Source organism: Hyla sarda, chromosome 11 (assembly GCF_029499605.1).
Source record: "Hyla sarda isolate aHylSar1 chromosome 11, aHylSar1.hap1, whole genome shotgun sequence".
NCBI classification, from domain to species: domain Eukaryota; kingdom Metazoa; phylum Chordata; class Amphibia; order Anura; family Hylidae; genus Hyla; species Hyla sarda.
Genome location: NC_079199.1, coordinates 23,982,396 through 24,008,889, shown reverse-complemented (window position 1 = coordinate 24,008,889; position 26,494 = coordinate 23,982,396). Strand labels below are relative to the sequence as shown.

At 43.2% G+C, this 26,494-nt stretch overlaps 1 protein-coding gene and 1 pseudogene across 8 annotated transcripts in view; both read right to left on the bottom strand.

Moving 5' to 3' along the window:
• The window catches only part of SPTBN5 (spectrin beta, non-erythrocytic 5), a 278,824-nt gene that overhangs the window by 141,320 nt on the left and 111,010 nt on the right, over positions 1-26,494 (bottom strand). For all 8 annotated transcript variants that reach the window (XR_008848753.1, XM_056545854.1, XM_056545855.1 and 5 more), the window contains 3 exons: positions 23,831-24,010; positions 18,810-19,013; positions 15,038-15,187 (listed from right to left, as the gene is read on the bottom strand). Coding sequence is in view for 7 of the 8 variants with exons in the window: in XM_056545854.1 (XP_056401829.1) it covers positions 15,038-15,187; positions 18,810-19,013; positions 23,831-24,010 (534 nt within the window). In the remaining variant the exon portion in view is untranslated. The remainder of the gene's footprint in view (positions 1-15,037; positions 15,188-18,809; positions 19,014-23,830; positions 24,011-26,494) is intronic.
• Positions 8,501-8,610, bottom strand: LOC130296065 (U2 spliceosomal RNA; annotated as a pseudogene).

The following is a 26,494-nucleotide window of genomic DNA, read 5'->3' as shown; positions in this document are numbered from 1 at the left end:
TTGTTGACACATGCAGCATTCTTTGTGAAAAACTTCTAAATATTGTGAAAAACTGGAAAATTTCTGGCGTTTTTTTTTTTTATTGTGTACACTGTGCGGTAAAAGTGATGTTATATTTATTCTGTGGGTCAGTACGATTATGGTGATAACCATTTTATATAGCTTTCTATGTTCTTTTTCCTTTTCTGAGCAAAATTATTTTTCTGCCATTAATTTTCCAACAGCCGTAACTTTTTTATTTTTCGTCCGACGCCATTGAGTAAGGGCTTATTTTTTGCGGGATGAGTTGAAATTTTCATTGGTATCATTTTTGTGCTACGTGCTACCTTTTGATCTTTTTTTATTCCGCTATTTGTCCCAAAATATGAGAATTTTGCCCTTTTTCTATTATGTGTTTTTTTTTTTTTTTTACGGCATTCAACGAGCGGGATAATTTACATTATAGTTTTATAGTACACGTCATTACGGATGTGGCAATACCAATCATGTATAAGATTTGATTTTTTTGGTGATAATACAGGGCTTTTATTGGGAAAGGGGCATTTTTTTATACTTCATACTTTTATTGAAGAACTTTTTATTTAACTTTTTACACTTTTTACAGGTTATACTATGCTGCAATACATTTGTACTGCAGCACAGTATGACCTGATGAGCTGCACACTGTACAGCCTCTGACTGGATCTCACAGACTTCCGTAGCAGGCATACAGGAGGTCATGATCTGACCTCCTGCTGCCATAGCAACCAACGGCGACCTGCGATTATATCGCGGCACCGCCGTTGGAGAACAGGGGGAGAGCGCTCCCCCTGTCAACACCATAGATGCCGTGATCAGGACTAATCACGGCATCTAGGGGGTTAATGCTGCCGGGACCGCCGCTCTGGCGGGACTCCGGCTGTAATTAACAGCCGGGTCCCGTCGCCGATCTCCTGCGCTGCCCACGGCAGTGCAGGAGATTGCTATGACGTATGCATACGTTCAATTGTGCGAACGTGTCGGATGATTGGACGTATGCATACGTCCTATAGCGGGAAGGGGTTAACTGGCCATGATTTGGAAAGAAACAGCCCTGTCTATATAAGGTCCTACAGTTGACAATGCATATCTGAGCCAAGAGGTAGAAAGAACTGTCTGTAGAGCTCAGAGACAGGATTGTGTGGAGACAAAGATCTGGAGAAGGGCCTAAAAAAATTCTTCTGCACTGAAATTTCCCAGAACACAAGAAACAAGATTATTTGGTCTAATGAAACCAATATTTAAAGGGGTATTCCAGGAAAAAAAAATTTTTAATATCAACTGGCTCCAGAAAGTTAAAAAGATTTATAAATTACTTCTATTAAAAAATCTTAATCCTTCCAATAATTATCAGCTGCTGAAGTTAAGTTGTTCTTTTCTGTCTGGCAACAGTGCTCTCTGCTGACATCTCTGCTTGTCTCGGGAACTGCACAGAGTAGAAGAGGTTTGCTATGGGGATTTGCTTCTATTCTGGACAGTTCCCGAGACAGGTGTCATCAGAGAGCACTTAGACAGAAAAGAACAACTCAACTTCAGCAGCTTATAAGTGATGAAAGGATTAAGATTTTTTAATAGAAGTAATTTACAAATCTGGTTAACTTTCTGGAGCCAGTTGATATATATAAAAAGGTTTTTTTCCTGGAACACCCCTTTAACTTTCTGGGCTCAATTCCGAGTGTCATGTCTGGAGGAAACCAGGCACTGCTTAACATCCGCCTAATCCCTCCAGTGAAGCATGGTGGTAGCATCATGCTGTGGGGGTGTTTTTCAGCGGCTGGGACAGAGAGAAGTATATGGCAATAGACCCCCAAATCCAGATGTGTAAAACGTAAGTACTCATCATTAAGAAGACTGGAAGCTGGAATCAGGGGCATAGCTATAGGGGGTGCAGAGGTAGCAGTCACATCGGGGACCCTTGTGCCTAAGAAGGCCCCAAAGCACATCTGCCCCATAAGAGACCAGTATTATAATTGGCACATAAGGCCCTGTTGCAGATTTTGCATCAGGGGCCCAGAAGATACAAGTTACACCTCTGGCTGGAATCCCAGCCAATGGGACTTTAGCTAAGTACTAAGTACCTTTTAAATACATTTGCTAACATTTCAAAAATGTTCACATTCTCATTATGGGGTTTTAAGTACAAATTGGTGGATGGGGTTTTAAGTACCAATTTAGCAAGGATGACAAAGAAACTATGTAATGTCAAGGTAACAACTGTGGTATATATCCTTTATTTGTTTCCTTCTCCCCCTCCCGTCTTTCCCTTACTTTTCGTGTGCTCTTTTTCCTGGTGTCCTCCTCGCTTTCACCTTTTCCTTCAATTCTTTGCTTTAACTTTTTTCATAGTGATGAGTAGTGTTGCTCACGAATATTTGCAATTCGAATATTATTTGCGAATATCGCATATTCGGGAATTTCGCGAATATAGCGCTATATATTCGTAATTACGAATATTCATTTTTTTTTTTTTTTTTTTTTTCCACAGTACACATCACAGTGATCACCCCTCTCTGCTTCCAGCTTGTGTGGTGTAAAGAAGGCTCTAATACTACTGTGTGAGACTGGCGTGCGAAAAATCGCATATGCGAAAATTTTGTATATGTATATGCTGATATTCACAAATGTTAATTTTTCGTATACGGGAATGTTCGCATATGCGAAAATAAAACAAGAATATAACGAATATGCGAATATTCGCGAATATATGACGAATATTCGTCCATATATTCGCGAATATTCGCGAATTCGAATATGGCCTATGCCGCTCAACACTAGTGATGAGGTACCGTATGTGGAATTTGCCTCTTTGCAAGGGGCATTTGTCATTTGCTCGCTACATTACTTCTGCATGCATCCTAGTATTGCTTTTTGTTTCTTTGTATACTTTAACACTTAAAATATTTATCTGCGAAACATAAAAGTTTCATAAACACGTATTTTTCACCTTTTAATATGTGTTCGGTCTTTTTTTTCCCTCTTGAATACAGCTCCTCACCATCACTGATAGATTAATGCCATTTGTATCACAGATCCCAGATTCTGGTACCTTGTAAGGGTGCGTTCACACTGAGGAATTCATGAGGAATAACTTCTGTCATTTTATCCGTCAAGCGGAATTCAAGCGGAATGAAGGAGGAGGCTAATTAATTCTACTTTTCTGAATTCCGCTCGAAAACGATGTCGGACAGAATTTTTATTTTTTTTTTACCATTGACTTCTATTGGATTCTGCTCGCGGATTCCGCTTGAAGAATGAACATTTTGGGGGAGATTTATCAAAACCTGTGCAGAGAAAGAGTGGTGCAGTTGCCCTTAGCAACCAATCAGATTGCTTCTTTCATTTTCCACAGGCCTCTTTAGAGGCCTGTGGAAAATGAAAGAAGCAATCTGATTGGTTGCTATGGGCAACTGCACCACTCTTTCTCTGCACAGGTTTTGATAAATCTCCCCCTTTCTTTCTTCAAGCGGAAAGGAATTCAGCGTCGGAATTCTGCTAGCGGAATTTCCGCAGTGGGAACAGGACAGCGGAAAAAAACAGCCCTAAGTAATGGTTAAAGAACCGGCGCCTGCTTGACAAGTACCTCCTCCACCCTTAACCCCTTAAGGACTCAGGGTTTTTCCGTTTTTGCACTTTCGTTTTTTCCTCCTTACCTTTTAAAAATCATAACCCTTTCAATTTTTCACCTAAAAATCCATATTATGGCTTATTTTTTGCGTCGCCAATTCTACTTTGCAGTGACATTAGTCATTTTACCCAAAAATGCACAGCGAAACGGAAAAAAAAATCATTGTGCGACAAAATCGAAGAAAAAACCCCATTTTGTAACTTTTGGGGGCTTCCGTTTCTACGCAGTGCATATTTCGGTAAAAATTACACCTTATCATTATTCTGTAGGTCCATACGGTTAAAATGATCCCCTACTTATATAGATTTGATTTTGTCGCACTTCTGTAAAAAATCATAACTACATGCAGGAAAATGTATACATTTAAAAATGTCATCTTCTGACCCCTATAACTTTTTTATTTTTCCACGTACAGGGCGGTATGAGGACTCATTTTTTGCGCCGTGATCTGAAGTTTTTATCGGGTCACTTTCACTTTCGCTTTAGAAGCGGCGGTCAGCTTTGACCGCCGCTTCTAAAGGGTTAATACCGCACCTCGTCACGATCGGCGATGTGTGGTATTAGCCGCGGGTCCCGGCCGTTGATGAGCGCCGGGACCGACACGATATGATGTGGGATCGCGGCGCGATCCCGCTTCATATCGCGGGAGCCGGCGCAGGACGTAAATATACGTCCTGCGTCGTTAAGGGGTTAAAGGGGTACTCCACTTCCCCAGTGTTGGGAACATAGACTTGCATTGAGGGGGCGTGGTGCGACGTCACGACACCCGCAGCCTGCACCCAGCGTTCGGAACTAAATGTTCCGAACACTGGGGAAGTAGAGTACCGCTTTAACTTTTATCAAAGTAATAATACACGTCCTTAAATTCATTGACTACAATCCTGCTTACTGAAGGTGAAATGCTCAGTCTCAAACCTCGCTCACTGCCAACTTGGAAGCCTCTAATACTTATGTTGTCTTCCCTCCCCAGTCTATGGCTCCGCAGAGCTCTGTCAGTAATAATTTACTGCTACATTATTTATGGATGTATATTAGTCATTAATGTATTATTTATGAAGAAATCCTGACACTTACAGTGTGGAGCTAGAACACAGCGTTCTGTTTTTTGCATCCTGACCCGGAGCTACTGGGACAAGCGATTGTAAACAACTGTGACTTTCATATACTGTAACCTTCTCTATACGAAGCTCAACAGGGGAAGCAACTGGAGTATATATATATATATATATATATATATATATATATATATATATATTCATGAGCTTCATGAAATGGCAGCAAATAAATCTACTGATTTAGTCTCCGACCCCCTTGCAGCAAAGCATTCTCTTGCTGAAAAATGTGGTATACTTGCCAGATCAGGTGCAAAACAAGTACGTCAATCCTGACATTTGGTTTGGACGGGCAGAAAGCAATTTAAAAATAAGCTTTCAACAGAGATGTTTTCATCTTTACACTGATCACAAAGCCTCCAATGAAGTTTGTAGAATCCCCTCCCTATCAATCTCATGACTCAGCAGGAACAAATGGCACAGGCTAAACCAAGACTGCGAAAGTTCAATGACCTCTGTAATAAGAAATTGGGAGGTTGACAAGAACTACATAATACAACTGTGCTCCAAAGACAAAATACAAAGGAGAAATTAAATTATAAAATGATATAAATATATTTTGCTGAAACAGCAAGTAGTCCAACATCCCTGATCTTCTGATTGCTACAGCATACATCTCAAGTGACAAATCAAGTGACAGCGCAACCAGTCACTTGATTTGCAGACCCTAAAGCACTACCATAGGATTATACTGCTGAGGCAGTGTTTCCCAACCAGGGTGCCTCCAGCTGTTGTAAAACTACAACTCCCAGCATAAAGGGCCCACCCTGTAGATTCAGTAGGTAATGGTGTGACTGACTATCTTGCATTATGGGAGATATAAGTGTTTACAGATATAGTTGTCTGACCTATACAGGAGGGTAGGGGTGTATCTGTCAGCACAGTGCTGACAAATTCAAAGTATTCATTCATCTCAATTGTGAATAGAGCTCTGGATGTGTCTGAAGTATAAAATAAGACAATCTCCAGATTTGTAAAACATAAGCAAAGTGTTTTCAAAGTTTCTCTGGTAAATGTACTTAAAGGGGCAGTCCATCAAAAAACTTATTTTTAAAACCTGGCAGGGAGAAAAGCTCCCGTGCTGCCACAAGTATAATGGAGCTCTGCTGCCCGCAGTCCTACTCTTCCGGGTTTGGTGATGTCACAAGCCTGTCATACAGTCAGCAGTCGCAACAATGTCCAGGCCCTGATTGTCCGCATGGGCGTGAGCGATAGTGTAAGTGATTTTTTTTTTTATTTTTTTTTTTTTACTTACACCCCCCCCCCCCCCCTCCTTGACCAGGTTTAAAAATGTTTATTGCTCAACTACCCCTTTAAAGTTTTCTATAAAGAAGTATAAAAAAAAGTTGTGTTTCAGATCCTCACTATATTCTACTTGGTTTAAGTAAATAGAGTGGTTCTTGTTTGTATCCTGAGGTCTGTAGCCAGCATCACCTATAATTAATTAATAATTAAGTAACTGGTTCACTTTAAGTATCCATAAAATTAAGAATTTAAATCATAATTTAGTTGAATGGTTTATAAACATTGGCAGATGATGTAGTGACTGGGTCCACCCAACCTCGCAATAGTGAACAGACGCACTTTATTTGTAATAGGAGAATAGAATGATGGAAGGGAATGATATAGATAATCCAGCAAAGTATTAAAATGGTTTCTGGCAAAGAGCACCCCTCAGCTGCACATACATCTTTGCCTTTCTCCTCCCACATGGATATATAGTTGGAACCCTATTGTTTCTGCTCTTTGCTATAACTTGTGCTGCCAACATAAATCATATGCAATATAAATGAAGTTATGGTGACTCAATTCAGTACTGAAAGGAAAATTCCATGTTAACTACATTAGGCAAGTGAATAACATTCCAAAAATAAGCCTCTCTCTCTTCAGACTGTATAAAAGGACATGCTATACCAGAAAAGTTGCCCTTTTCTCAGCATTGGAGCAACATTTTCTAAAGCTTGACCATAAACTTTAGTCAACTACCGTATTTTTCGCCGTATAAGATGCACTTTTTCTTCCCCAAAACTGGGGGGAAAAAGTCGATGCGTCTTATACGGCGAATACACCCCTATCGCGGCGGTCCCTGCGGCCATCAACGGCCGGGACCCGCGGCTAATACAGGACATCACCGATCGCGGTGATGCCCTGTATTAACCCTTCAGACGCGGTGATCAAAGCTGACCGCCGCGTCTGAAGGGAAAGTGACACTAAGAGGCTGTTCAGTCGGGCTGTTCGGGACTGCCGCGATTTCACTGTGGCGGTCCCGAACAGCCCAACTGAATAGCCGGGTTAGTGCTTACAGGACACCGGGAGAGACCTTACCTGCCTCCTCGGTGTCTTCTCCGTTCAGGGATCCCCTGTATGGCCGGCGCTCTCCTTCCTCGTCATCACGTCGTCGCCTACGTGCGGCGGCGTGCGTAACGACGTGATGGCGGTGACGGAGAGCGAGGATACCCGGTCGGCAGCAGAGACATTCCGGAGCGACGGGGACACGGCGACAGCGATGGAGCGACATCCAGGGCAGCGGTGACGGGTCCGGAGCGGCGGGGACACGTGAGTATTACCTCTTATGCAGTGGTCTTCAATCTGCGAACCTCCAGATGTTGCAAAACTACAACTCCCAGCATGCCCGGACAGCCAACGGCTGTCCGGGCATGCTGGGAGTTGTAGTTTTGCAACATCTGGAGGTCCGCAGGTTGAAGACCACTATTGGGTTCAAAATCTTTATTTTTTTAGATTTTGCACCTATAAATTGGGTGCGTCTTATACGCCGGTGCATCCTATAGGACGAAAAATACGGTACACTTGTTGTACTGTAAATGTTCTAAATCAGATTGAGATCTGAAGAACTTGGAGGTCAAGTCAACACCTAAAACTCTTTACAGTACAAAGGATAACTGTACACCAAGTGTATTATATTGCACTGATCTGTGTATCAGTTATATCCAGCAAATTATTCTTAGGACATAGTTTTTTTTTTTTTTTTTTTTAAAGCCGAGGAACGTGCTCTCGAATCACCCAAAGTGCAAGAAAAAGTGCAAACGTGTTACACTAAAAAAAAAACGTGCACAAAGGATGCGGTCTATCGCAAGCCCTTCTCCGATAGGAGAGAGGCCCCCCCAAACAAACCTTACCCTTTGCCTCCGGACCAAAAGGTACCTGCGAGGTTCCAGGTTCGATGTCCCTTTTCGCCGAAGCTACTAGGGGACCACAAATGCTCCCGGCATCCCCCTTGGCGTTAGCCAAGGTATCTGCCCGCAGAGCCGATAACGGTAGGTACTCTGCCAAAGAGTACCCGGGGTGTTTGCAGGGAGGTGCGGAACCTAATGGCCACACACACCTCCCCTAGACCGCCAGGAGGGACACCCAGAAGGGCTACCGCATCCTGACAAATCCTGTGAACACACAACACGCAAAAAGTGACACAGTGAGACAAAAATAAATAAATAAGTGAATGTGTGCAGATATACTGCCCAGACATCCGGCCGGATCTATAAAAATTTCTCTGATCCTAGCCAGAAGGCCGGGAATCAAGAGGTGAGTGCCACAAGGTGAAGAGATCATGGTGCCCGTGCTTCAACTCAGTGAGTCCATCCTCCCAGTGAGTTTCGGCACCTCGGGGTCACCACTCTCCGAGGCACAAAAGTACCTCGGCTCTAGACCCTCTCAGCCTCATGGCGAGACCTGGAGGGAACAGGACACATCGGGGCAGCCGTCGAGCTGATTCCTCAGAGCCAGCCCCGGAAAGCCCTGATACACCTGCATCCTCCATGCAGCACCCATCCCCACAAGCATGAAAACTGATAAGAACAGATACTACACTTGATCTTAGCCAAAAGGCCGAGAAGCGTAGGACATAGTACACATTTATACTTTCCTATACCATACATGCATAGTAGTGTATATAGGATCCTGCACATTAGCTTGCCTTAGTGTCCTCATTCACTCACCTCAGTGCACATACTGCGGTTTGCAAATTAATTCAAAGTCTATGTGCATTAGGATTAGTTCACATATAAAGTCCTGCACATTAATTAGCATCAGTGTCCGCATGACATAACCATAAATTACTTCATTTCTTAGCTTTTTGTAAATAATAGTATCTAATACTAGTCCACTGTAGGTAAATGTAGGGTAATTCATACATGGTCTCTGTTTAGGAAGCTTGGGGATTTTCATTTTGGGATATTTTGCCTTTGGTCCATTTAAACCCACAAAACACTGTATTTTACCCTGGTAGGACACGATCACAGGGTGAATGATAGAACAGAAGGATTTAGTAATGGGGTAAGGCAAATTTACATTATATGAATGACTTGTTCATAGTCTCCATATGCTACAGGGTTATTAATAATGCTTCCTCCAGTGGCGTACCAAGGTGGGGGGGCGGGTGCCACTCACAAGGGGAGTGCCATGACGGAGTCACCCCCCATCCACTGCTTCACTGTGACGCATTTCCGCCCGGCGCCTGCATCTGTGGAGTCAGAGCAGCAGGGGGAGGAGTGTTGCGGTGGCACGCAACGTGACGTCACGACACTGACGCCGCCTTCACGGATCTTTTAAAGGAGCGGAAGGATCCATCACCAGCGGTCGGAGGCATCATCAAAATGTAAGTAAATAATTCTATGTGAAGGGAGGAGGTGTAATTAAGGGGGAGGGGAGGGGGTGTAATTAAGGGGGGGAGGGAAGGGGTGAAATTAAGGGGGGTAGGAGGGGGGGTAATTAAGGGGGAGGGATGGGGGATAATTAAGGGGGAGGGAGGGGGTAATTAAGGGGGGGTAATTAAGGGGGGGAGGGAGGGGGTGTAATTAAGGGGGGATGGAGGGGGTGTAATTAAGGGGGGGAGGGAGGGGGTGTAATTAAGGGGGGGAGGGAGGGGGTGTAATTAGAGGTGGGGGTAAGGGAGGGGGTGCAGGATTTGTTCATTTTATTGATGAGGCTTTGGATTTGTTTCTATTTGGTGCAGATGGAAAGTGATTTTTTTAAGGGGGTGCAGGGTTTTATTTTATTAAGGGGGGGGGGGTTAAGGGGTTTCATTAAGGGGGGTTAAGGGGTTTTATTAAAGGGGGTTAATGGGTTTTATTTTATTAAGGGGGTGCAGGGTTTTATTTTATTAAGGGGGTGTGCTGGGTTTTATTTTATTAAGGGGGTGTGCTGGGTTTTATTTTATTAAGGGGGGTTAAGGGGTTTTATTAAGGGGGGGTTAAAGGGGTACTCTAGCCCTGAGACATCTTATCCCTATCCAAAGGATAAGGGATAAGATGTCTCACCGCAGGGGTTCCGCCGCTGGGGACCCCCCACAATCTTGTATTTGCCAACCACCTGTTTGAGCTGCACGCCGTGGTGCCAGCTCACAAACAGCCGGGTGGCGACCATGGGCCGGAGTATCGTGATATCACGACGTGCAGCTCAAACAGGTGGGTGGCGAATATAAGATTGCGGGGGTCCCCAGCGGCGGGACCCCCGCGGTGAGACATCTTATCCCCTATCCTTTGGATAGGGGAGATGTCTTAGGGCCGGAGTACCCCTTTAATGGGTTTTATCAGGGGGTGTGCTGGGTTTTATTTTATTAAAGGGGGGAGTTAATGGTTTTTATTTTATTAAGGGGTGTACATGGTTTTATTTTATTAAGGGGGTGTGCAGTGTTTAATTTATTAAGGTGGTGTGCAGGGAATTCCAATTAATGAGGGTGTTCAGGTGTTATTTTTTTTATTAAGGGGGTGTGCAGGTTTTTATGTGTAAACCCCTGTCCTGGCCCCCTTCTGCAAAACCCCTGTCCTGGCCCCCTTCTGCAAAACCCCTGTCCTGGCCCCCTTCTGCAAAACCCCTGTCCTGGCCCCCTTCTGCAAAACCCCTGTCCTGGCCCCCTTCTGCAAAACCCCTGTCCTGGCCCCCTTCTACAAAACCCCTGTCCTGGCCCCCTTCTGCAAAACCCCTGTCCTGGCCCCCTTCTGCAAAACCCCTGTCCTGGACCCCTTCTGCAAAACCCCTGTCCTGGCCCCTTCTGCAAAACCCCTGTCCTGGCCCCCTTCTGCAAAACCCCTGTCCTGGCCCCCTTCTGCAAAACCCCTGTCCTGGCCCCCTTCTACAAAACCCCTGTCCTGGCCCCCTTCTACAAAACCCCTGTCCTGGCCCCCTTCTGCAAAACCCCTGTCCTGGCCCCCTTCTGCAAAAGCCCAGTCCTGGCCCCCTTCTGCAAAACCCCTGTCCTGGCCCCTTTCTGCAAAACCCCTGTCCTGGCCCCTTCTGCAAAACCCCTGTCCTGGCCCCCTTCTGCAAAACCCCTGTCCTGGCCCCCTTCTGCAAAAGCCCAGTCCTGGCCCCCTTCTGCAAAACCCCTGTCCTGGCCCCTTTCTGCAAAACCCCTGTCCTGGCCCCCTTCTGCAAAACCCCTGTCCTGGCCCCCTTCTGCAAAAGCCCAGTCCTGGCCCCTTTCTGCAAAACCCCTGTCCTGGCCCCCTTCTGCAAAACCCCTGTCCTGGCCCCCTTCTGCAAAACCCCTGTCCTGGCCCCCTTCTGCAAAAGCCCAGTCCTGGCCCCCTTCTGCAAAACCCCTGTCCTGGCCCCCTTCTGCAAAACCCCTGTCCTGGCCCCCTTCTGCAAAACCCCTGTCCTGGCCCCCTTCTGCAAAACCCCTGTCCTGGCCCCCTTCTGCAAAAGCCCAGTCCTGGCCCCCTTCTGCAAAACCCCTGTCCTGGCCCCTTTCTGCAAAACCCCTGTCCTGGCCCCCTTCTGCAAAACCCCTGTCCTGGCCCCCTTCTGCAAAACCCCTGTCCTGGCCCCCTTCTGCAAAAGCCCAGTCCTGGCCCCCTTCTGCAAAACCCCTGTCCTGGCCCCCTTCTGCAAAACCCCTGTCCTGGCCCCCTTCTGCAAAACTCCTGCATTTGTGCAATAAATATTATTGAAAACATTGAAAAAAGTTTGTGCGTGTTTTCTTACTTTCTTGGGTTGGGGGGGATGGGGGCAAACACAGGGTCCGTCCCAGGTGCCAAATGCTCTAGGTACGCCCCTGGCTTCCTCTACACCTATGTACACTATCCAAAGAATAGGGGATAAGTGTCTGATCAGGGAGGGTCCGCTGAAACCAGGTCTGCAAACTATTGCACGGCATGCCGGCTCCATGTATCTCTATGGGAGAGCCGGAGATACAGTGTTCAGGTATCGCTGGCTCTCCCATAGAGATACACAGAGGGGGCGTGCCGGCCGCCGGTTCATGCAGGGGTCAACACGGTCTGTTCCTTGGGAGAGCTGGGGTGTCGTGCAGAAGATCGCAGGGGGTCCCAGAAGACCCCCGCGATCAGACACTTATCCCCTACTGCACCACAGTGCTCCTTTAAGGGAAAGAAAGGAGTAAAGAGTAGGTCCCCATAGTCTGTCTGTCTGATCTCATTAAGAGCCGCTGCCTAGAACTTTTTGTCATGTTCCTCAAATCATTCCTGAACACATTTTGCAGTGTGGCCCAGTGCACATTATACTGCTGAAAGAGCCCATTGCCATTAAGAGATATCACAGATATGAAGGATGCACTTGGTCTACAACAATATTTAGGTAGGCCGCCAAAGGCTGTAGTTAGGACCAATTTTGGGGCTGAGATGGAATCCCATGTCCTGGTGGGGAGCCAGGTACAGTGTGAGAGGTAGCTAAGTAGGGTCCCTGACAGGAACAAGTCCAATGCCCTGACGGTAATAAAAGTTGAGTTTAAAGCCGGCCCTAGAATATGCCAGTAATTGTTAATGGGCTACTGGGCAATTATTTGATGTGAAAACTATGCCTAGGTCAAAGTATGTAAAACGAAATTTGTTGTCCCTCAGAAATCAAGGACTGGGAAACATGTCCCCATGTAAGGAGAACATGAACCTGAGACAAATTTGCACGGTTGATTATGGTTATATTCCTGCTACCATTGGATTACCTGAAAAATGTGAGTAAAAGTGGCATCAAGTCTCTCAGCTTAGATTTGCAACCACCAAGACTGTTCAAATCTTTTCATTAGGAATATAAACAAATATATCATTTTTTCCCCATATTACAGATGTGTTGAAGGCTGCAAATCATTTATTACCAATTTCATAGTCTCTACAACACTTAGCCAGCAGACACAACAAAGGGTATGATACTCCAGTTTCTATAAATAGGCACTAATCAGAGCAAACTTAGAAGTCACCCGCACATACAATTCCTCATGTAACCATTCACTCCAGTCTTATCTATCAACAGGACGATCACAAGTGACACTTTTACACAACTGGTACTGTTATACATGCATAGACCAGAGCCTGAAATAGGAGACAAGATGGCATCAGTGTTAAGGGTGTGGACCAGAAGGAACAAGTCTCTAATGTAAAGGGAACATTATTAATACAGTGTATATACAAATAATATAAAAACAAAAAAACAACACAATGATATGAATAAATGTGGAAGTGGTCCCCTCGAAGAAGAAGGCCGATATACATAAAATATAAGGGAACTAAAAATCTGTAATTGAATTATTGAAAATTTACCAGTTTCCCAGTGGTCCCTTAAAGAAGCACTCCAAGATTTTTTGGGGTCCATACCGGATGCAATTCCATCTCTAAAGTGAATTAATAATCAAGATGGATTATAATCAATTAATAATTAGATTATAATCCATCTTTATCCAGTACTTATCAGCTGCTGTTTGCTGCAGAGGAAGTTGTATTTCTTTCTGGAATTCTTTTCAGTCTGTCCACAGTGCTCTCTGCTGACACCTCTGTCCATGTCAGGAACTGTCCAGAGTAGGAGCAAATCCCCATAGCAAACCTATCCTGCCCTGGACAGTTCCTAAAAACAGGAGTGAAGGCGCTCCATAGGGTAATACCACCGGAGATGGGGTAGGGGAGAGTAATAGCTAATTTTAAACTGCTCACCCTGGGTGGTTGTGTAGCCTCATACACAACAATGGAAATCGCTTGGATACAATGGTCCGTCTGCGGCCCTCCTGGTGTGGATTCCACAACATATAGGTAAAAAACAAGGCTTCAGTATAGGGTGCAGGAGTACATCGGCGCTGAACGGACCCAGGACACAGCAGATAAGAAAGTAAAATCCAATTTATTTGATGCAGCACGTTTCCCTGCGCAAGCACAGATTCATCAGGCATGCCTGATGAATCTGTGCTTGCGCAGGGAAACGCGTTGCATCAAATAAATTGGATTTTACTTTCTTACCTGCTGTGTCCTGGGTCCGTTCAGCGCCGATGTACTCCTGCACCCTATACTGAAGCCTTGTCTTGTACCTATATGTTCTGGACAGTTCCTGACATGGACAGAGGTGTCAGCAGAGAGCACTGTGGTCAGACTAGAAAGAACTCCAGAAAGAAATACAACTTCCTCTGTAGTATACATCAGCTGATATGTACTGGAAGGATTAAGATTTTTAAATAAGAGTAATTTACAAATCTGTTTAATTTTTTGGCACCAGTTGATTTGAAAAATAAAAAAAATTAAATAAAATTTCCACCGGAGTACCCCTTTAAGTACACACATTTGCCTGTTTCCTTTTCTTCTTAAACAATTCTAAACGATGTGACCAGTAATTGTTAGAGATGTTATTTCTCAATGACTATATATATGTCTGTATATTTTTAGGTGCCTTTTGACACATTTTACGGCAACTCTCTTCCGCATAGTCCATGGATACTGTGCTGTACAGATCTTCATATATATTGTCTCTCAAACACAGGGCATAAAAAAACATGTTATGAAACCACTAGTGTTGCTCGCGAATATTCGCAATTCGAATATTATTCGCGAATATCGCATATTCGCGAATTTCGCGAATATAGCGCTATATATTCGTAATTACGAATATTCGTTTTTTTGTTTTTTTTTTCTTCACAGTACACATCACAGTGATCACCCCTCTCTGCTTCCAGCTTGTGTGGTGTAAAGAAGGCTGTAATACTACTGTGTGAGACTGGCGCGCGAAAATTCGCATATTCGAAAATTAGCATATGGGAATTTTCGCGAATGTTACTTTTTTATATGCTAATATTCACATATGTTAATTTTCGCATATGCGAAAATAAAACGAGAATATAACGAATATGCGAATATTCGCGAATATATGACGAATATTCGCCCATATATTCGCGGATATTCGCGAATTCGAATATGGCCTATGCCGCTCAACACAAGAAACCAGCTCACTAATTGAGAAGCACTAGGATACATCATAAACATTTTCGAGACATAATACCATATGGAAATCTGTTGTACCTCATGCTGGATTCAGTAGATAAGTGATTCTTACTAACCTCCTGTGCATTTAGGATCTTCTCCATATTATCGATGTCTCTGTAGAAGACTTGTTCTTGGTGCACTTGTTCCAGTAACTTTCTTTTCACTTCCCAGTGGTGATAAAGTTTCTTGTTTTCTTCAACAAGGGCCTGAAGCTTTTCTGTAATCTATAGTATTGAATATGAACTAACAAGGTTACTTTATTTAAAAGTCACAACATCAAGTCACTATTCATGTACAAATTCAAATATAAAATTAAAGGGGTTATCCAGGAAAAAACTTTTATATATATATTTATATATATATATATATCAACTTGCTCCAGAAAGTTAAACAGATTTGTAAAATACTTCTATAAAAAAAATCTTAATCCTTTCAGTACTTATGAGCTTCTGAAGTTAAGGTTGTTCTTTTCTGTCTAAGTGCTCTCTGATGACACGTGTCTCGGGAAACACCCAGTTTAGAAGCAAATTCCCATAGCAAACCTCTTCTAAACTGGGCGGTTCCCGAGACAAGTTTCATCAGAGATTACTTAGACAGAAAAGAACAACCTGAACTTCAGAAGCTCATAAGTACTGAAAGGATTAAGATTTTTTAATAGAAGTAATTTACAAATCTGTTTAACTTTCTGGAGCCAGTTGATATATATATATATATATATATATATATATATATATATAAAAAAAAGTTTTTTCCTGGATAACCCCTTTAATCCTTTCAGTACTTATGAGCTTCTGAAGTTAAGGTTGTTCTTTTCTGTCTTAAGTGCTCTCTGATGACACCTGTCTCGGGAACCGTCCAGTTTGGAAGAGGTTTGCTATGGGGATTTGCTTCTAAACTGGGCGTTTCCAGAGATAGGTGTCATCAGAGAGCACTTAGACAGAAAAGAACAACCTTAACTTCAGAAGCTCATAAGTACTGAAAGGATTAAGATTTTTTAATAGAAGCAATTTACAAATCTGTTTAACCTTCTGGAGCCAGTTGATATATATAAAAAAAGTGTTTTCCTGGATAACCCCTTTAACCATAAGGTTGATTTTTCAATGAATTTTAATATAATCAATATATGGTTACAGAAAGACACTACACACAAACTGATCTCCACATCAAAAACCACATATTTTCTCCTTCTTTCGATTTCAATAGGAGATGCAGAAAAAAAAAAGAAATGACTTGTCACTTACTTTGCACACGGTTCTGCTCTGAAGCAACAGGACTAAACCTACTGTTCTGATCCGGCTCAGAGAAAGCTGTGGTGCAGTGCTGCACACGAGCGAGGTATTTGCCTTTGATGTGTTGGCATTACTCTAGAACAGTGGTCTTCAACCTGCGGACCTCCAGATGTTGCAAAACTACAACTCCCAGCATGCCCGGACAGCCGTTGGCTGTCCGGGCATGCTGGGAGTTGTAGTTTTGCAACATCTGGAGGTCCGCAGGTTGGAGACCACTGCTCTAGAATATACCATCACTTCTTAACCGGAGAGTTATTCTGTCCTTCCCTGCACAGCTGGCAACTTTGTTCTTGGATTGCTAAGAGTGTCAGTGGTTAGACCAACACGGATCACAATACTAAAATGGCGTAGGTAGATATGCTTCAACGCCTTCTCGATGATTAATGTTGGGAGAACCTTGTCATACAATTTTGGGTGCCGAGAAATTAAAATGCAAGCCAAAAGGTCTAGTAAAGGTGCAATTGTTAAAAAAAGATAAAAAAAAAAAAGATCATGTAATCACTTGTTTTAGTCTTCTAGCTGGACTAAAAAGTTAAAGGAAAAAGGAAAAATAAGCACGACTGGTATAGCAACATCTATACTGATGTAAACTATTAAATTATAATATTACTTATCCTGCACTGTGAATAATGAGTAATATAGATTTAAAAAAAATACCAATTGCCACAATTTCTATATTCCGGTTACTTCTCTAAAAGAATATTGTTAAAGGGGTACTCCGCCCCTAGACATCTTATCCCCTATCCAAAGAATAGGGGATAAGATGTCAGATCGCTGGGGTCCCGCTGCTGGGGACCCCAGGGATCGCTGCTGCAGCACTGCGCAATCATTGCTGCGCAGAGCGAGTTCGCTCTGCACGTAATGACGGGCCATACAGGGGCCGGAGCATCGTTACGTCACGGCTCCGCCCCTCGTGACGTCACGGCCCGCCCCGTCAATACAAGTCTATGGGAGGGGGCGTTGCGGTCGTCACGCCCCCTGCCATAGACTTGCATTAAGGGGACGGGCCGTGATGTCATGAGGGGCGGAGCCATGACATCACGCGGCTCCGTCCCCTGTATCGCCCGTCATTACGCACAGAGCGAACTCGCTCTGTGCAGTAATGATGGTGGGGTGCTGCAGCGGCGATCCCCGGGGTCCCCAGCAGCGGGACCGCGGCGATCTAACATCTTATCCCCTATACTTTGGATAGGGGATAAGATGTCTAGGGGCGGAGTACCCCTTTAAAGGGGTACTCCGGTGGAAAACTTTTTTTTTTTTTTTAAATCAACTGGTGCCAGAAAGTTAAACAGATTTTTTCCATCTTGCCACCTCCCTGTTATGTACCTGCTATTGTAACTACGAATAAAGAATCTTCTGCACGTTAAATCGGTGTCCGAGGTGAGTGCTCCGAAATCGTTCCTTTTCCCATGAGGATATAGATTTGTAAATTACTTCTATTAAAAAAATCTTAATCCTTCCAGTACTTATTAGCTGCTGAATACTACAGAGGAAATTCTTTTCTTTTTGGAACACAGAGCTTTCTGCTGACATCACAAGCACAGTGCTCTCTGCTGACATCCCTGTCCATTTTAGGAACTGTCCAGAGCTGAATATTTTTTGAATGGGGATTTTCTCCTACTCTGGACAGTTCTTAAAATGGACAGCGATGTCGGCCGAGAGCACTGTGCTCGTGATGTCAGCAGAGAGCTCTGTGTTCCAAAAAGAAAACAACTTCCTCTGTAGTATTCAGAAGCTAATAAGTACTGGAAGGATTAAGATTTTTTTTTTTAATAGACGTAAATTACAAATCTGTTTAACTTTCTGGCACTAGTTGATTCCACCAGAGTACCCCTTTAAAAATTGTACCAATATAAGCTACAGCTTACCCCACTAGAAACAAGCCCAAATAGAGCTATGGATGTAAAAGAAAAAGAAAAAAAAATTCAAAACATTACAAAAACTATTTTAATTTGATATCACCATACCCGCTGACCCATGGAGTAAAGATAACATGTTAATTTTAGAACACGTTAAACTCAAAACTGTAAAAAAAAAAAATATGTACGTAAGTACTGGTGCAACTGCGTTTTTTTTCCACTTCCCCCATGAATAACTTTATTTGTTTTTTCAATACATTATATGGCACATTAATGGTTACTAATAAAAGATGGACCGCATCCCACCAAAAGATATATAAGCCCTCATATGCAAAAAAAAATAAAAAATAAAGAAATGTAAAAAAATTTATCTATACTATATGGGTGAATAAACAACACTTGATTTCCTACTCTGGAAAGCTGCAGAACCTTTCTTTTTGTAATTGGCTAAGCCCTCGTATGGCTACAATGAAAAGGTTATGGAACTTAGAAGGCGGGGATGAAGAAAAACAAAAAGGCCGACGATAAAAATTGCTTCATCAGAAAGAAGTGAGAACGTTTATAACTACAGGTGTTTGCATCAGGAACGTGAAAGCATAATTCTTATTATCAGTTATTGGAAAACTGGAAATACAAAGAACTGTCGGAATCAAATGTCCTTATAGCAGTAGAAAAAATAGCTTTTTAGTAACTATTACCTGTGCTGCAGGGATTTCTCTCTCCTGTAGAAGGGATTGTCCAACAGTGACTGTCTTTTTGTAGGGTTCTTGATGGGCGTCCATATTTTGTCTTAGGTCTTGGTGGGCTTTCAGTCTCTCACTACTTGCGAGAACTCCTCTTATTGTCTCCTCCGCATTCATCTCACGGGTTATCTCCGCAGCCCATGAGAAATAGTCACGCACCTGTAAACAGAGGTATTACTTACAGCTCTGATACAATGATGCAAGATTATTAGTAAAAAATAAAATACAATCATGTAGTAGAGATGAGCGAACTTACAGTAAATTCGATTCGTCACGAACTTCTCGGCTCGGCAGTTGCTGACTTTTCCTGCGTAAATTAGTTCAGCCTTCAGGGGCTCTGGTTGGCTGGAAAAGGTGGATACAGTCCTAGGAAAGAGTCTCCTAGGACTGTATCCACCTTTTCCAGCCCATCGGAGCACCGGAAAGCTGAACTAATTTATGCAGGAAAAGTCAGCAACTGCCGAGCCGAGAAGTTCGTGACGAATCAAATTTACTGTAAGTTCGCTCATCTCTATCATGTAGTATAATTTTATGCACTCTTGAATAGGCCTATGAAAAATACTCAATACTCTTTTGTACTGAGTATTACTCTTCCAATATGTTCTAAGGGTAGCGCAGGTATAAATTTAATTTGTTAGACCTTTTACTTTTATTTAACTATTAAAAAGTAAGGACCACTGGTGCTGCTTGTCTACTATATTTTTAATGAAACAATCTTGCATTGATGTGAAAAAGAGTGTGCTCGAAACACGTCACATGAACGGTTTAATTTTTGTCAAATCTGACAAGGTAATAAAGTATCTTAAAATTTGTATATACACGATGGTGGATTTTGATATCATGTAGTTCTTTTCCTGTCAGACACTGTGCTCCCTACTGCCACCTCTATGTATGGATAGTTCCTGTCATGGACAGAGGGGGGCAGAAGGGAGCACTGTGTCAGATTGGAAAGAACCACATGACTTCCTCCAGGCAAACAACAGCTGATGACTTGAGTTTTTATAAAGATATATATTACAAATCTATAAAACTTTCTGACACCAGTTGATTTAAAAGCAATTTTTTTCCCAAATTCCCCTTAAAGGGGTACTCCCGTGGAAAACTTTTTTTTTTTTTTTTTAAATCAACTGGTGCCAGAAAGTTAAACAGATTTGTAAATCACTTCTCTTAAACAATCTTAATCCTTCCAGTACTTTTTAGGGGCTGTATACTAAAGAGAAATCCAAAAAAGAAATGCATTTCCTCCGATGTCATAACTCCAGTGCTCTCTGCTGACCTCTGCTGTCCATTTTAGGAACTGTCCACAGCAGACTACTCTTGCGCTGGACAGTTCTTAAAATGAACAGCAGAGGTCAGCAGAGAGCATGCATGAGGAAATGCATTTCTTTTTTGGATTTCTCTTTAGTATACAGCACCTAAAAAGTACTGGAAGGATTAAGATTTTTCAATAGAAGTGATTTACAAATCTGTTTAACTTTCTAGCACCAGTTGATTTATATATATATATATATATATATATATATATATATATATATAAAAAAGTTTTCCATGGGAGTACCCCTTTAAACACCTGAGCTAAATGGAACTATAGTTCTTAGGCTGAATGGTTGAGTAGGGTAAAAGGACAACACTCCCACTGGTTTGGTAGAGATGTATTGTAAGCCATTTGTTGATTAGACATAGATTAAGGTCATATTTCTAGAGTTCATACAGATTTTCAGTTAGAGAGATTATTGTACTGTTTTTGGGACTTTCTGTATCTTGGATTCTTATTGAATCAAATGTTTGATGCATTTAGTATGGTTTGTCCATGTAAAATGCTATTTGAGAAGTTTGTTAAAAAGAAAAAAAAGGAAAGCATTAGTGGGCAGTGCATAGGCCTGCATCGGTTGGTACTAATTGTACAATTAATTGTAGAAACGACAGATGTTTTTATCTTGACCAACACTCATAGGACCACTTTTCTCTGCAGAAGTGATCTAGCCCGCTGCTCGTGTTATTAAAACAAGGAGTTACAAGAGAGGCAGCTGTCTAATGTTCATATAAGGAGGCTCGGTCACAGATCCACAGCTCAGTTCCAGATTATATTTATCTATGATTCATAGCCAGCTAGTGTTCCTCTTCAGTCTACACGTGATTCTCCAACCGAAACCCTTCCCAAAGGCAAAGTTACACAGACAATACTGACCTCTTAGTGAACAAGGAAAAACCTGCTCAATGGGTTAAAAAATATGTAAAGAATGAAAGGGGTTGTCTCATGAAGACAACCACTGTGCATATGTCCTATAAGGGCATATGAACATTATAGAGCCATTTTTTTTTTCTTGAATCCCAATTTGGAGAACCTGTTACATTAAAGGGGTACTCCGCCCCTAGACATCTTATCCCCTATCCAAAGGAGACTGTTGAGTCTGTTATTTCATTTTTACGCATACTATATAATGTAAGGGATAAGGTAAGTGTGGGAATTCATTTTTTAGAGGTTTACCTTGCCAAGATTTAATAGGGAGAAATAGAGTATTACTCTTAAGGCCATGTTCACACTACGGAATTCTCGCGGAACTCCTCGAGCGGAATTCCGCGGTGTGAACTCAACATTAGTGTGAATGGGTCTCCGCGAGACCCGTTCACACTGCGGAATTTCCGCGGCGGACAATTCCGCCGCTGAAATTGTTCAGCGCAAAGAAAGAACATGTTCATTCTTTGAGCAGATTCCACAAGCACTGCATAGCCGTAAATGGTGACGGCTCAGTGCCCCGCGGCCCTAGCACCGAAGTACCTTCGGCGCCGGCTGCCAGGCGGAATCTCCGCTCGCGGAATTCAGTGAGCGGAGATTCCGTAGCGTGAACGCACCCTAAGACTGCAAACGTGTAGAGTAACACCCGGCCCGCGGGCCGAATACGGCCTGCCAGACCTCGTCATGTGGCCCGCCGCCGGCTGCCAGCCTTCACCTTTAATCTTGCTTTAAAAAAAAAAAAAAGAAAGAAAGCCGCCTCTTCAGCGCATGCCCGGCAATCCTCCTTCGGTCCTCCGCCTCTATGTTTGTACGTCAGTGACGTCCCGTGCGTACAACCATAGAGACGCGGGAGGAACAGGAGGACGGCAGGATCATCGCAGGAGGACGCGCGCAGGCCCTGGTAAGTGACAGGCGGCGCGTTATCTTCTTCAGCGTTCCGGTCAACGCTCGACCGGTCCTGGCACCTACTGCTATGGTCCATAGGCCATAGCAGTAGATGTGACCCCGGGCCGGAGGAGCAGTGACCGGATCACAGTGGGGGCAGCACACAGACATACAGCCTACAGCCATACACTGTATATTGCTGGAGGCTGTATGTCTGTGGGGAAGGAGGGGGGGGGGGTACTGCCAACCTAATGTGGGGGTAACTATACTGCCAACTAATGTGGGGAAACATGCTGGCTACTAATGTGGGGGAACATGCTGCCTACCTAATGTGGGGGGAACTATACTGCCTACCTAATGTGGGGGGAACTATACTGCCAACTAATGTGGGGGAACATGCTGTCAACTAATGTGGGGGGAACTATACTGCCAACCTAATGTGGGGGAACATGCTGCCTATCTAATGTGGGGGGAACTATACTGCCAACCTGATGTGGAGGGAACTATACTGCCAACCTAATGTGGGGGAACTATACTGCCAACCTAATGTGGGGGGAACTATACTGCCAATTAATGTGGGGGGAACTATACTGCCAACTAATGTGGGCGGAACTATACTGCCAACTAATGTGGGGGAACATGCTGCCAACTAATGTGGGGGGAACTATACTGCCAACTTAATGTTGGGGAATATGCTGCCTACCTAATGTGGGGGGAACTATACTGCCTACCTAATGTGGGGGGAACTATACTGCCTACCTAATGTGGGGGGAACTATACTGCCAACCTAATGTGGGGGAACATGCTGCCTACTAATGTGGGGGGAACTATACTGCCTACCTAATGTGGGGGGAACTATACTGCCAACCTAATGTGGGGGGAACTATACTGCCACCTAATGTGGGGGGAACTATACTGCCAACCTAATGTGGGGGGAACTATACTGCCAACCTAATGTGGGGGGAACTATACTGCCAACCTAATGTGGGGGGAACTATACTGCCAACCTAATGTGGGGGAACTATACTGCCAACCTAATGTGGGGGGAACTATACTGCCAATCTAATGTGGGGGGAACTATACTGCCAACCTAATGTGGGGGGAACTATACTGCCAACCTAATGTGGGGGAACATGCTGCCTACCTAATGTGGGGGGAACTATACTGCCTACCTAATGTGGGGGAACATACTGCCAACTAATGTGGGGGAATATGCTGCCTACCTAACGTGGGGGGAACTATACTGCCAACCTAATTGAGGGGAACTATACTGCCAACTAATGTGGGGGAACATGCTGCCAACTAATGTGGGGGAACATGCTGCCTACCTAATGTGGGGGAGAACTATACTGCCAACCTAATGTGGGGGAACATGCTGCCAACTAATGTGGGGGAATATGCTGCCTACCTAATGTGGGGGGAACTATACTTCTTACCTAATGTGGGGGGGAACTATACTGCCTACCTAATGTGGGGGGAACTATACTGCCTACCTAATGTGGGGGGAACTATACTGCCAACCTAATGTGGGGGAACATGCTGCCTACCTAATGTGGGGGAACATGCTGCCTACCTAATGTGGGGGGGAACTACAAGGTACTGTACATTGCGGTAGGAGGGGTAGTCTTATATGGCGAGTATATCCCAAACTCTACATTTAAACTGTAAAAGTTGGGGGTCGTCTTATACACCCAGTCGTCTTATACGCCGGCATATACGGTATGTGGGGGAGGGGGGGGGAGGGGTCCTACAGATACGACCGGCCCTTTGAGGGTGACCAAACTGCTGATGCGGTCCCCGATGAATTTGAGTTTGACACCCCTGGTGTAGAGGATGTACATAGGCCAACACTTACATCTGCCAGGAAGAGGTAGAGATTGCAAGCCTGTTCCAAGTCTGTTCTCCTCTTCTCCACTTTAGTCTTCATCAGCTCCCATTTCTCCACCACTTCTTGCTGTTTCTGTTGCAGTCTCAGGTTCTGCTCCCCGGAGCACCTAGGCAGGGTGTCATCTGCTGCATCAACAAGCTCTTGAAGCTGCAAAATATTTCATTAAAAGTAAGTTATAACTTAAAATACTTTCATCACTAATACTGATCCACAACAGGTAAACCCGGCACCGCTACACTACTGACTCCACTGCTATATGGCCCCTCCAGCCGAAAGACCTCTTCGGTGTTCACATGTAAGGCTATGTTCACACGGCCGTCTAGACACCGTCCCCTTCTTCTCACGGACTTTAAAAAAAAAAACAATAATGGATGCAAACGCATGTTATCGTTTGGATCTGTTATTGTTCAATCCTTTGTTCTGAGCATGCTTAGAAGTAAAAACAGAACAAAAAACGGATTGAAAAAAAATGGATGCAAACAGATGACATTAAAGGCTCATCCGTTTTCCATAGACTTCAATGTTAAATTTACTGTATCCGTTTTTTTTCTTCCGTTTTTTGACGGAAGAAAAAATACTGCATGTGCTGTTTTTTCAGTTGTAAAAAAACGGAAATGAGTGCAGACGGGTACAAATGGATGTAAACGGATTGTAAAAAAAATCCCATTGACATGAATGGGATTTAAAAAAAAAAACGTTTTTAATCCGTTTACAGCCTGCAAGAACGGAACCGAATCGGGGATGCAAAAACGGGGACATTTAAAACTGCTGTACTTGTTTATATTATATCACATGATTTTAGGACTTTAGAGTGAGTTCATTTCTTAAAAGGGTACTCCTGTGGAAAACTTTTTTTTTTTTTTTTTTTTTTATCAACTGGTGCCAGAAAGTTAAACACATTTGTATCTCACTTCTATTAAAAAATCTTAATCCTTCCAGTACTTTTTAGGGGCTGTATACTAAAAAGAAATCCAAAAAAGAAATGCATTTCCTCTGATGTCATGACCACAGTGCTCTCTGCTGACCTCTGCTGTCCATTTTAGGAACTGTCCAGAGCAGCATATGTTTGCTATGGGGATTTTCTCCTGTTCTGGACAGTTCCTAAAATGGACAGCAGAGGTCAGCAGAGAGCACTGTGGTCATGACATCAAAGGAAATGCATTTCTTTTTTGGATTTCTCTGTAGTATACAGCCCCTAAAAAGTACTGGAAGGATTAAGATGTTTTAATAGAAGTGATTTACAAATCTGTTTAACTTTCTGGCACCAGTTGATTTAGAAAAAAAAAAGGGTTTCCATGGGAGTACCCCTTTAATGCTGAAACTGTATGGAAGATACATAGTAATTATATTAAGGATGGTAAATATAATTTGATTCCTAGTTTCAGTTGCTTGTGACCTTCAGGCACCAAAATTAGATTGAAATGTTTATGGTCCATTTACAGCACTTGTTCTGCTTGGACTGCTCCTTAAAAATAGTGTTAGCTGTCTATGGACATGTGCAGTAGTAAAGCAACCACTAGCATCACCTGAGTGCAAATAATAAGTGCTGCAAAATAATATATGTAGAATGCAAAAGGGCATACAGTAGCTATAATATATGTGCTGTAGATGTAAAAATGGCAAATTAAAGAACATATGGTATTATGGAGACATGTAGTTCTTCATATAAACTGTATTCCTAAAACAGTAGGAGATTTAGTCAAGACTATTTTTAATGATGCTGCTTTTTTTCTTCTTCACGAAACAATAAAAAAATAAAATTTTTTAAAAAAGGCACTATTCCTGTTTTAGTCGACGAAAACCATGACAGAACCAGATGGATCCCTGGGAAACATTATTTTTTTTTTTTAAATCAACTGGTGCCAGAAAGTTAAACAGATTTGTAAATTATTTCAATTAAAAAATCTTAATCCTTCCAGTACTTATCAGCTGCTTTATACTCCACAGGAAGTTATTTTCTTTTTGAATTTACTTTCTGTCGGACAGAAGTGTCAGCAGAGAGCTCTGTGGTCAATTTTAGGTACTGTCCAGAGCAGGATGGGTTTGCTATCGGGATTTGCACCTACTCTGGACAGTTCCTAAAATGGACAGAGGTGTCAGCAGAGAGCACTGTGGTCAGACAGAAAGGAGTATACGGCAGCTGATAAGTATTGGGAGTGTTACGATTTTTTAATTTATAATTTACAAAACTGTTTAACTTTCTGGCACCGGTTGATTTAATTTTTTTTTCCAGTGGAGTACCCCTTTATGATCAATAAGGTATGTTGGTCATGTAACATTGTTCTGCTCCTATGATAAAGCAGTGCGGAATTGGACAATGTAGGTGTAAACAAGATCTATAGTGCACACAGCTTTTAAAGGGGTTGTCAGGGCAAAACAAAAATTTGCCCCGGGGCTGGGAGTGGAGTAAAAAATAATAGACATACTATACTTACCTCCTCAGCTGCTGACCAGTGGAGACTTGGTCATCTACTGGGTTCTGCGTTTTCCGAACCCCACAGAACCTGTCCGCTCAGCCAACAAATGGCCATAGTGGTGTCCCACCTCAGTCAGTGATTGGGAGAGCAGGGAAATCATGTGGGATCTGGACAGTATAGAACCCAGAAGAAGCGGATACCAGTGGAGGGCAGT